Here is a 13,231-nt window from a genome sequence, read left to right as displayed (position 1 = left end):
GGGAAAGAGCCTTCTCTAAACAATAATTTGGGAACAGTAAAAGTGAGCTCAGTTTTCAGAACACCACTGCCCAGTCCCTGCTGAGCTTCCATCCTAACACTCACGGGTTCCAGAGAAGAATAACTCCTTAAATTTATTTTCTAACTATATTCTCCCAAAATGATCATTTTCTACTCAGAAACTGATAAAAATAATAAGCATGCATGAACACCCCACCCTCACCCCCCAATCTGACCACATCTTAATACAAGTACACAACAGACATAGATAGCCTGTACTGAACCATTGGACTCATCCTGCTCAGGATGCAGCTACTTTACTATGATAGTATGGCTCAGTTTGGACGTGAACCTCCTAACAATCCCTGTATACTGTGCTCTAGTTCACAACACAGAAAGTCCTCACAGTGCTTGAACTATATTCCTCTAGAGTGAAATTAAAATCACAGATATGCTCTGGAGCACCTGTGCTCCAGCTGGTGATAGGTATATAGACCACTGGACTAAACCAGCCCAGAGCAAATCCCCCAGAATGGTTACAGTGGGGGTAACCCTACCAGCTTCCCTGCAGAGCTGCTGCTATTAGTTTACTTGCTAATTTACACACAGCTGTAGGGTACAGAGGTTGACCCAGCAATCTCGAAGCTGTGCTGCAGGCATTTGGGTAGATCCTTCTATCAATGACAGCCAACAGCATTACAGTAACCAACTCTCTTCTCCAGAAGCTATACCTCTTACCCATTGTGCCCAGCAAACTATTAGATAGTGAGCTCGTCTTAAATTGAACAATTGGGTTTTGCTTCTCTTCATACAGTTCTTTTTGTCTTCAAGGAGTAGAGTTCACATCCAACTAAAATCAGTTGCAACTGAGGGCAGAACCAGAGTGTTACAAGAACTGCATGTATCTTTCCTGGCTCTGCCTCAGTCTCTGTCTTGGTGGGAATGCCTTTTTATTTTGTTTCTAAGCACTTACCAACGCTCACTGAACCACTCTGAGGTTTTTCGATGAATAGAGTGGACATTTGGGAATCATCACGTTTTTCTGATTCTTCTGGAGCTCCTTCTCCGATAGACCATACTAAGATGCAGAGAGAGAGGGAAATGTCAATCATCTGAGTGGGTTTTACTCCCTCTAAAATGCACTTACCTGAACTTACTAAGCTCTCTAACCCTATTACCTCTCTCTTTGGATGTCCTGAAAGATATGTAAGTTTTTGTTCACACTGACATCCTTTGCTTGGCTGTCACATTGTGTACAGTTCCTGCAAGAATGCTACTTCTGTAGTGACAGAAAATGAAACTATCAGGGAGGAAGAGAGGGGAACCTCGTCAGCCACGGTGGGTACTGAGCAACTCGAATAGCACCAGCATTCAACCATGAGTGCTTTACAGAGGCAATGCACAAAGGCCAGCTCTTTGTTTTTCAGAAGAGATGGAGGTTCTGAAAACACAAACAGCTATAAGCACAAAAAACCACATATGATGCATAGCGTCAGTGGGTCTCTCTCAAACCCAAACTCAGTCAATTGTACAAGCTATTTTTTATTCTTTGTCCATAAAGTAGGGCAGGGATGAAGTTTACTGTTGAACCTTGTTCTTTTCTACCATGGTAGAAACAGAGAGTTGGGGGGTCAGTCAATACCATGTCCTGCCATGTGCATTGGCTGATGTTCTACAGAAAAAGTTTGTCAGATGGAAATGATTGTGTCATATGTTCAGACACAGCATTTTCTCTTCTGGACATTGAGATTTTGGAACTGAAAAGGAACAATTGTACTGAGAGAAGCAGCAAGTGAGCAGTTTTCCCAGGGTGGAGAATTGTCTGAGCACAGATGTTCATTTCTGTCTTTCTGCTCATCTGAACAGTCCTGGCTTTGTGCTATGCGATACATCTCAATCAAAATAATGCAAAACTGTGGCCAAAGTTGATTCCTAACAGAAAAGACAGGGCAAGCAAGGCAGCAAACTTCTGTCTGTTACGTGCTCCCTTTCTGCAGAGAGGCAAAGCATGTGTCTCATATTCCAAGTGAGAATTTGTGGAATCCAGATGCCACATCTCCTTTTTTTTTTGAGAAGTTATTACCAATGCATACAGGAAACTGAGTAAAGCCAGTGTAGCCATGGTAGTGCTGAAGAGCAGAGCAAATGTGGAAATGTGCAACTATAATTAACAAAGCCATCAGTCTCTCTCAACTCAGAGCAGCATCTCCCTTGTTCCCCTGGAACTTCTTGTTGTTTCAGATGTGAATGTATATTTTTATAGTTTATCCAGTGCTCTGTTAGTTTTAGTTTCAAAACTAGCATAAATGAGGAACCAGTCACACAACACTTATCCCTCAGTCAAACCCTGGTCTTAAAATTAAAAGTTCCTTTCCTGGCTCAGTATTTTCTGTAGAAAGTCATTTTCCTGAAGTCAGAATTGTAGAGGTTACTGCTATGGGAATCTTTTTAACTCACGAAAATTTCTATTGCTCATGAATGCAACACAACTCATGACAACAGTGGGAAAATGCAATCAAACTGTTTTAATTATCCTAAAGTCTACTAGGAATTTTTAAAAGATATAGAAATGCTAGATTGCTTTGCTATGAAATCTCTGCCTTTCAATCTTTCAGTGCATTATGGGTGGTGTACCTTAACACATCTGTATATGTTTGCTTGTACAATATTACAGGTAAAGACATCCATGTATATACACACATGTATATACACATATATGAAAACATGTACACAGACATACATGAACACAAATATATATAGATACACATCTATATATACTCTGTCTGTAATCTATATGTTCAGATTATGCCAGTGCAACATGGTAGTATATGGAAACAATGTAAGAACAAGTGATAGTTACTGGTATGAACAGAATGAGGTGACAATGCTCGGTACAGGACCTGGTCACGTGCAGTAACCTAACACGCCACAGGGTGAAATGGAAAAAGGATATTAATAAAAGGAAGAAGCTTACATAGAGTCATTAATTTGGTACCACATAAAATAACACCTAAATATTATCATCACCTTTAGATATTAACATTTTCCTATTTATTAAACAAACAGAACAAAACGTGGGTTTGACGTTGGCCCAGGGGGCTGGCATAGGCGGCTATGCCAAGTCAATAACCATGGTTGAAGTACCTGCTGCTCATTTTGTTCCAAAGGCTGCAAATCCTGAAACCACAAAAGTGGGTGTAGTATGCGTTACCTGCCAGGGTAGGAAGAAAGAGGTTATGTCTTTCCTAAGTTTTCCCCACCGTCCTTTGAGCTGTGAGAAGAAGCGGTTCTCCTACAGTCTCCTGGGGCCTGTGTGTGGGATTTAGGTGAGCCACTGTCACCCTGTAGGCTAAGGAGGAAGGGAATAGCTGCATATCTATCTATATAGAACTAAGTATAGATAGATAGGTATGTATGTATGTGTAAAATTCTGATTCATGTCCTGTCTTGTATGGCAGACCTGTCTTTCACTCCTGGTTTAGCTGCTAGAAAACTATTTGATCTGATACTTAAAAGCATTTCCACCGTTACAGTTTGATACTGTATAAAACAATGAAAATAAAATTAAATATTAACTTTTAGATTTAAAGTATTAAGAATAATTGTACTAGTAAATTTTGGAGTGCTTCAGCATGTTTTTCAGGAGGTCTCACCTGAATCTTTTCTTTCTGCTGGCTTAGACATCCCATCTGAAAGGGAAGCGCAATTTGGATGACACCAGCTAGAGATCACTGCTTAACTAACTTCATTGGGATTTTAAGAACATTAATTCTTCATGCAAGAAGATTAGACTAGATATTTAGGAACATACCCATGAGGAACTACTTGAATATCAGAAAAAGGAAGTGAAGACCTAAGAAAAAAATTCAGAAATCTTTCCCCCTTTTCTCTAGAAAATGTAAATTAGTTTAGTTTAATTCCCATTCAAGTTTTCCTTGTTAGTAGTTCATATTTAGAAGGGTTCCATGAGGCTAATGTTTTTTCATGACTTGTGTAGTTCCAGAAAATGGACGAATTTATATTGTTCAGTGTTTATCTGAGAGGACAGTCTTTTGAATTATTTAAATAGCTTATTTATTTATCTAGGTTGAGCAAAATAATGATAAATAGTTAAAATGGCATTTTAAGGGGTTGTGATTTACAATGTTACTTATATATTTAGCTTTTACCAACCAGGTACTCTAGTACTGTAAAGTAATGTACTGCCACTGACTTTACAGATAGATAGCATTCAGCCCAAAGTTAATAACGCAAATTCTTTTGGGAGGAATAAGGAAAAATGTGACAATTGACGGCAGTGAAAATAATTAAAAGCATATTTTTTATTTGAAACACTTCAAAGTGTTTTCTAGTGTTCAAAACTCTGTTTCATTCAGTTTATTTTTTTAAATCTTATTAAGCAAGCAATGGAGAAATTCTGCCTGTCACATTGGTCATGATGGACCCCTGTGCTGTTGCTTTTCTTTTATTGCCACCAACCAAAGGCATTTTACCTGCCAGCTTGGCAGCAATGGCTTGGAGCAGTGTGTTCAAACTACTTTGTAGGTCATATGGCCTAAGGTGAGTTGATAGACAGTTATGTGGATAAACCTTTTCTGAAGTTATAAGGCATGTGTTTTATTTGTAAATCTGGAATTTTCTCTCAAGACTAACCTGAAAAATACATTCCATGTTTGTTGATAGAAAAAGATAAGAGGAGTTGCTTTCACAGTTGTGAACCAATATTTTACCTTTATTTGGCAGAAGTTCTTCCAAAGACCTCAAGACAGGACTTGAAAGGAACTTATCTGGTATGAAGGTCTTGTACTTCTGAACAGAGATCAATTTAATGTAGAACACTTCAAGGAACTTGTTCTCTAATTAGTATGTTTTGAATTCAGTCTAATGGTTTGAACTCTTTCTTCATTAATAGTCAAGAGAAAAGTACATACATACATACACACACAAAGCACTACCACAGTCCTAACCTTCTGGTGGAGTACTAACTGAAGTATCATCTTCATCTGTGAAAAGAAATACAAATAAAAAAGTACATAAAGAACCTGAGAGCACAGAGGATCACCTGCTTTCTAACAACTATGTGAAAATGCAAAACCTGCAAAAGAAAAGGAAAGAAATCATAATAGTCAGGAGCATTCACAATGGAAGCTTCAAACTGATGAAGAAAGCTTTGCATAATTCAGTAGCTGAAATGGTAAACCTTAATGTTCCAAGCAAGTAAAAGAAAAATGAGATGTGGAGAGGGATCTACTATTAAATCATGAGTTTATATGAAAGATGCTGAGTGGTTCTGTTTGTTAGAGATGTAATCCACAGTAAATACAAAAAAAGCCACAATGAAATCAAGGTCAATCATATATCTGACCTGAGGAAGATGCCATTTCTCTGATGACCATGTCTGCAATCAAAATGTGCACCATATATACATTCAGCATTATTAAATCAAGATATGCAACATTTAAAAACAGAACCCTATATTTATACTTTTTAATTTCCATGTTAGAATATTCAGTTAAAAGGCAAGGAATAACAACTAAGTTTCCCTATATTACAGCATAAATAAGGACAAAACTATTATCATTACATTCGATTTTACTTTTAATCACACTAAAAGTTGGCTATCGTCAGGTATTAAACCACTATAAGCAATTGTTCTTCAGGTATCTTAAAATGCTTAATCTCATACAGCACATTGAAGTACAGATTTCTATAAATCAAAAGTCTGAAAAAACCCATGAAGCTGGCATTAGACCTGAAAAACTGTGATCATTATCATGAGAAAACCAGAATAAGTTAAAGACTATCTTTACGAGTTTTCTACATCCCTTTGAATTTTAGATGTTCACTAGAAACCGCAGAGATGCCAGTTTCTGATAAAAATATGAAAAAAGTCTAGTGTCTTAAAAGACTAATTAAAAAACCAATCAATCAAACAAAAAATACAGTATTTGAAGGGCTAGAAAAAACTAGGCATATTTAGGATTTAGTACGTATGTACTGTAAATATAACATGTCTTTTAACCAGTATCAGAAAATCATCTGGAGAACATTTCAAAATTGAAAAGACAATTGAACAAGAACAACTTTGGAAAAATATTAACCCACCTCCTTAAAGAGTTGTTTTGGTTTTTTTTCTTTAGATTTTAGATTTTGGTTTCCAGAATCAAATTTTAACTCTGACTTTAAAGTTATAATTTGTCTATATTTTCTCAAGGTCAAATGTAACAACTATGACAAAACCACATATAAAATATAGTTGCATTTTTCTAAATATTGTTTTGTGCTTGCTTAACCACTGAAGGCTAATTGAAAGTCTGTAAATAGAATTTAACTATTTAGTCATAACATTTTACTCATTCCTTTTTAATGATTCATCAAACTTCTTTTTAAAAACCCCTTGGGAGGAGGATGTCAGTTGTAAAATGTAGGCCTACACATGAAGGATTAATGTGCTATCTTACAAAAATGATTTCTTACAGCAAAACAGTAAATTAAAAGTTCACTTAGTGGAAGAGTTCTCAGCACCTGCATCATCCAATGGCATAAGAAGACTCTGAGAATGTTGATTTTCAGTGAAAGTACAGTAATGATGAAGTCATGTCAGATGTTTTAATGTACTGTGTTAACAAGTAAATGAATGCAAGGCCAAGTAATTCTACTGCAAATCTTTCTCCATATTTCATGAAAGTAAAAACTGTGCTTTCAGCTCTTTTTGTCAATGATGTCACCATTGTGCTTGGCTTGAAGAGGTATTCTTCTGGCCAGAATATTCTCTCTGGCCAGAAAAAAGTAATTAAGATCTATCAAATTAAAACATTTGATGTCATGCACCCTACATGATGATGTATGATAATAGCATTATTGAAGGACTACTTTATTTGACTTCCGTTTTCTTTAAACATTTGAAAGACTAAAACAACAAAAAGTGTTAGTTTTGCAGATGGATTGCTGGGGTTTCTCCTGGCTAGTCTATCATTTTTCAAACAAAATGTTAACATAAAACACAAACAAATCAAACCAAACAAACATTTCAGAAGTATCAAAATGAAAGCACAATTGAATGTGTTGTAAATGGAATGAATACAAAACCAATACATGTCAGTTTTGAAAAATGGGTAATTATCAGTCCATGACTCCTTACATCTCAGGCTTCTAGGACAAAATGAAAATACTACTGAATAAATATGAAAAATGGTTCAATAGCTATAACCAATTTGCTTTTGGTGGTGAATGCTTAAGTTAGCAACAAATTCTATTTAAAGATAACAAAAATTGCAGTAATACCAGTCCTGTCTGTAGAACTGTGATCATTAGTTCCTTAGATCATTAGATCCTTATCTCCTGCAAGTAAACTTTTAATGGAATTTATTTAGTAATCTGTTGCAGAAGAAGAGCTAGTTAAGAAGAAACACTTCATTTGACAAAAAATTACTCTACAGAGATTTTTGTTTTTTCTCTCCTATTCATCTGTGGCACATTTTCATGAACAAATAGGATATTTATGTTTATTTCCTTGCACACCTAAAGGATCACATTAATTGAGGACTACGTCTCTTGGAGCTCCATCAGGAGTAGGGTCTTGTAAAATGAAAGAACACTTCCTATCTCAGAATTAGCTAATGTGAAACTTTATTATACTCACAGATAGTGTAACCTCAATATTAAAATTTCTGACTGCTGACACAGTAAGAGTGTAAAAAAATCTTCAAAATATAAGTAATAACTACTGATTTATATATGAACAGCTGGTACCAAGAATTTTATATTTTATACTTACCCTTGATTTGAAATCCACCACACAGAAATAAAAGTTGCTATTCTGCCATCAGTCATATTGTTGATCAACTTTGCAGAAGTGGCAAAATCACATTGACCTATTATTTTACTTTTCTATCTTTCAGCTGTTGAAAAGAAGACTTGAAAGCCATGTGTCAGCATCAAAAGCCTAGTGCTTCACAACTGAACAGGCGAATTTTGGAAGTGATTCCACTGGAGCAGCATCTCAAACTTTATTTAATCAGCTAACAGAGCCAGTAAACTTATTAATCTTTCTTTGTTGTTCTTGCCTGCTCTCACTCGCTGGCAACAGGAGCTGGCATGAGAGATATGTCAGAGTAGTGAACAGGGGACAGACACTGTTTTCCAGCTGCAGATTTCTTTAGAGTGCCTTAACATTCATCTGTGCTACTGAACACTGGAGCAAGTGTACCAAGTTAAGGCAGAAGGCAGATAAACAGCACAAGAGTGAGCCCATGTCTTTGTGGTGCATAAATAAATATAGAGTAACTCAACCAAGTGGCTGAATCATTTTGGTTTATGTTGAAGTTACTGACCACAGTTTAACCCTTCTGAAACTGAGTTTAAAATTCAGTTACCTTCAATACCCGTCTGATTTTCAAACAGTATTCAGCACTTGGCACTTTGGGAATGATCAATGAAGTACATACATACAGCAATGGAAGTTTTAGTAAAGACACGAATGGATAAGTGAAAGCTGGGAAAATGCAAAGATGAAACATGCAAACATTTTAGTAGATGGTTGAATGGAACCTAGAGAAAAAGGTGCCAGTAAAACATGCAGAAAAATCATGGCTGGATGTGACCTAAAAAAGGAATGAGCAAATTTGATATTAAAAATTCAATTATTATTCTAGCAAGTGGGAATACAATTATAAAAATATTAAATCTGAAAGATAATGCTAAAATTAAAAACAAAGGAAAAAGAATTTAAATTGGGTAAGCATGGGATAACACAGAAAATTTGGTAGAATTGCTTCTGAGTCACTATTTTCCTCTGAAAATAAAAGGGATGATCATATATATCCTGAAGTTTTATGACATTATTTCAGATGTTTGAAACTAGAAATGTTATGAAAGATTATTTTAAGCAAGAAAGATTTATTTTTACTAATCTGAGAAACTATTTTACAGGAAAATAACCACAAGATAACAAAGAATTTATCACACTGTCTGCCATCTCTTAACTTTACAGTGAACATAAAGGAACATAAATATGTAATTTCACACAGACAATAACTACTAAAAATAAATAGAACAGTAAAACAGACACACTGATAGGTGTACTTTATCTTCCTAACTTCTGCTGTTAACTTTGTTTTAGAAATGAAGTGAAAATTATGGGCTATGTGGTTTATGTGGACTATCAAGCTTTCTTTTCTAAATACCAGGTTCCAGAATATCCTGACTTTGTGGCAGAGAGGGGCTGTCCCAGGCCCCTACAGTGTGCTGTTTCTTATAAATCATCAGCAAAGAGATCATAACTGCTAACACACAGGTATTGTAAAATCGCTATTGAATTTGGGTATGAAACCTTTCCTATCTCATTCCCATTCAATAAAGTACCCAAACCTGTTACTTATGAAGCTACAGAAACAGTTTTATAAATAGCTTATACAAAAGCTAACATTTAACTGGTTCTGTCCTCATTCCTTATGGAACTGCTCATTTTCTACTGTAAATGATTTTGGGCAGATTGGAAAATTGAACCTTTTCTCATTTTGTGAATTATGCTCACCTTTATAAACATTTTCTTCTGGCAAGCAAACATGAAGGAATCACTCTAAGAAAATATACTTTCCCTTACTTGGTGATACTCTCCAACAAAGCAGGAGCTGATAGGAACAATTGCACTATACCTAGTCAAAAAAATTAATTACTCTTGCGTGTCTGGCAATGACATCTACATTGCCTTGCAGGGATAACAGTTTCACTGGAGCACAGCAGAAGGTCATTCTTTCTATATACTGGTATTCAGACTTTCACTGGAACTCTAACTGAGGCAGCTGCCACCACCATAGATTGAAACTGGAAACACTTCCCATGCTAGGATCTCAAACAACTTTTTGGAAGCAAAATCCTCCGAAACAGGGAAAGCACCAAGAAAGCATTTTTCCCCCTAAGGAAATACCTGTGTTCTTCACTAAATTCAAAACAGAAACATAATAATGTATAAAAATATAATAGAAATGTTTGATAAGATACCTACCATGTTTTCTTTTTTATTCAGTAAAATGTAGACTTGTAAGCAGTGGGGAAAATGCCATTCATGTTCAGTTTGGGAATAAATATTTTTGTCATATCAAAATTAAAGCAATCAGAACTAAATGCTGGAATAGCTTGAGGCAAGACCTTCATCTTCTTTCCTGCCATTAGGCATGCAAATTATTCCTGACTTGTGTTTCCATTATCAAGATGACAGATTTGATTACTCACACAAAATTCTGTGTGTCAAAATAATTGCTCAATGCAAAGTTAGCTGGCAAAATAACATGCACTGAATCCTGGTTCAGCATTTTGATTTTCAAAAGGGTACATGAATCACACACTCTCAGTGTTTATATTTTGATTTTGCTGAGAAAAATAGCCATGCATGTCTTTGCCAAATGAATCTGAAAGTATCAAGTATGCATCCAGTCTGTCTAAAAGGCAAGATTTTGCCTGGAAGAGATGAAAAGCCAGAATACATTTTCAAGCAAGCCATTTCTTGATTTGCCATGGAGAAATATAACCATGCCAAAACAAAAGCAAGCATTGCATCAGTTGTAAGTATATTTTCGGCTGGGTTAGCCTTTTATCAGAATGAAGAAATAAAAAAAGATTATTCATTTCAAAATAAGTTGATGAGCAGTTTGAATTCTACTTTGGCGTGAGTACAAACAGGAGTGGAATTTGGCCTAGTTCTCTCAAAATATATTTTTGTACCACAAGAATTGCCAACAGAGCTGGCATCTAATCTCAGCAGCACAAAAACATATATTAAAAATGGAGCTGATTTTTACATGCATTGCTAGTTGAACAGTGATGTGTTTGTTCACAGCAGACAGTCCTCAAAAACATTTTTCAGAACTTGTCATGAGCTCAGCTGCTGGGCTTCCCAATAAGAACAGAAAGATGAATGTGTGATTTCTTTTTTTTTAGATGGAAAAATCTATTAGACTTTGCTGGAAGGTAAAACATGCAATATGAAGTTTCACTTTTAGAATAGAAACAGCTTAGAACGACAGTAGGAGATTGTCTGCATTATTTAAAAGCTACCAATGTGCATAGCATCTGAGTTCTAGCAAGCTTGGTCAGTGTCAACTTCCAGACTCACTCAAACATCACTTTCTGCTTCAAGCTTCTGAATTAAAGCTCAAGCAATCCAGCATCAGAACAGCATTTAGGAATGTTCTCTTTACTGCCTATTTTTTAAATATGATTTCAGACTTACCTTTACCCTTTCCAGTTCCACCCTCCTGTGGTGTGTTTTGTTCTGTGTGGGAAGTACAAGTATATTTTTGAGCGGATCTTAAAGTAAAGAGAAAAACTTACACAGCATTAAAAAATACAGGAATATTCTAGGTTCTGCTAGTATTGAAAAACCAAAATTAAACAATTATTGATATATTTGTATGTGGAATATACAGTTAAAAATCCATGAAGCATTTAACAACTCTGTGTATCAATGCATTTTCTATGTTCTGAATGAGTAGTATAAGATTGATGTTTCTGTACTCAGTGGAAGAAAAGTATTGGGTGTTTTAGAGGTAGGAATTCTTAGTCTCTTGTTCTTGGGTTTATTTACAAAAGCCTTTGAAGTAAGTTACATATTGTTAATTTGAATGGAACTGGATCAGATATGAAATACTTCAAATATAAATAGTATCCAGAGCTCCATCACTCTAATCAGTTTATCTTTAAGACAAAGTACACAACAGAGAGAGTATATTGAGGGTGTTTTTAATTCTTCACCATCTTCATCATTATCATCATAATCTTTCCTAGGTTATTTGCTTTTTGTTTAGTTGATTAGAATAGTTGCCAGCTAGTCCTCTACTCCAAGGTTGTGAATGTGAATTATCTTAAGCCTCATATGTATGAGAAAATTTGGACTGTATTTTCAACAAAATAAAAATTTCTATGCTTTCTCTATTTTAGGATTTTCTAGGGTTCCTATTCTCTGTGGTTTCCTATCTCATTTAATTTACATACAAGGCCACTTAGAGACTTGTCAAGTCATATGAACCATGCTGTCTTAAAAGTGAAAACTCTCAATGTGCTATTGTCTGTGAACAATGACTTTCTGTGGCAAAATTACCTGTCAACTGCCTGATAGAACATGGGTTTGGGTGAAGGTCAATGTCAAGATTAAGCTAAGATAACTTTTGTGACATGGAGGAAGTATCTGCAAGAGCCAGTTGATATTATGTTTATCCTGATTTCTTGTCCACATGTGCATAGCCATGGTACCTATGAAAATAAAATTTGAAATTTGAAAGATAAGTCCATATTCTGGAAGCATGACAGATTGCTGGATGTTTCTGTCTGGATTCCCTAAATTTCCAGTTGTCAGGTTGTCCATCTTGGCCTTTTTAATGTGAGTTTTCTGACAGTAACACTTTCCTGCTAAGAACTGGGATTAGGAGAATTCACTTTTTCTTGGAAGTTGTTCCTATGTCTAAATCCTATTTGAAAACCTCATCATGGCTAACTATACCAACTTGATGGTTTGACACTGAGATCTAGAAGGAGCTCTTAGAATGGCTTCCAAAAAATTTCCTGGTGTAGTTCAAGATGCTGACTATGTCCAATAAGCTATTTATATGTTATAGCATTTAGATCCTTGAACAACCAACTTCCTTCTTTGTGTGATAGCACTTGGTAATCCAAGATGACAGCATCCTGAGTCAGGCAAAGGGAGAAAAGACTGGCACTTCCATCTTAGAAAAATCCCAGTTTGGTCTGTGCTTAACATAAAAGCCTACTGACAACATACTTGTTTTACCAAAGTACAGGTATGGGGAGAAGGAAGGGTGTTATAGGAGTGATTTCATAACTAATTCTGTATACTTAAATAGAATTTAAGAAGAATTTATTTATCTGAAAATAGATGTCTTTAACATAAATCTTCAAAGGTGCTATTCCTTTCTGCCTATAAAAGCAGTTTCTCATTTCAGTTCTACTTAAAAGTTAAGATTGATGAAGAACATGAATTGAAGTGCAAAATATACCACATAAGACCCTCAGTGGGTTGAAATTAATTACTTTAATATGAACTGTACAGATCTTATGGTTGAGTAAAATACAACCATCATGAATGAAATACCAATCAATTTTACTTACAAATGTATGCAAGAGTTCATCCTAACATTAAAATAATATATGGGTTATTTAAACATGAAAATCTTTGTTGCAAATGGTTCTACTGCTTCCACACTTCGTAATTTTTTTAA

At 35.5% G+C, this 13,231-nt stretch overlaps 1 protein-coding gene across 1 annotated transcript in view; it reads right to left on the bottom strand.

Moving 5' to 3' along the window:
- Positions 1-13,231, bottom strand: part of MYBPC1 (myosin binding protein C, slow type) — a gene marked incomplete at its 3' end in the record, with an annotated part of 61,049 nt that overhangs the window by 25,796 nt on the left and 22,022 nt on the right. Inside the window, 2 exon segments of the mRNA XM_010019859.1 lie at positions 973-1,077; positions 11,230-11,271. Coding sequence (XP_010018161.1) covers positions 973-1,077; positions 11,230-11,271 — 147 coding nt within the window.

Source organism: Nestor notabilis, unplaced genomic scaffold (assembly GCF_000696875.1).
Source record: "Nestor notabilis isolate BGI_N333 unplaced genomic scaffold, ASM69687v1 scaffold4478, whole genome shotgun sequence".
NCBI lineage: Eukaryota > Metazoa > Chordata > Aves > Psittaciformes > Psittacidae > Nestor > Nestor notabilis.
Note: the sequence above shows the minus strand (reverse complement) of the source record. Positions and strands in the feature narration are given on the sequence as shown.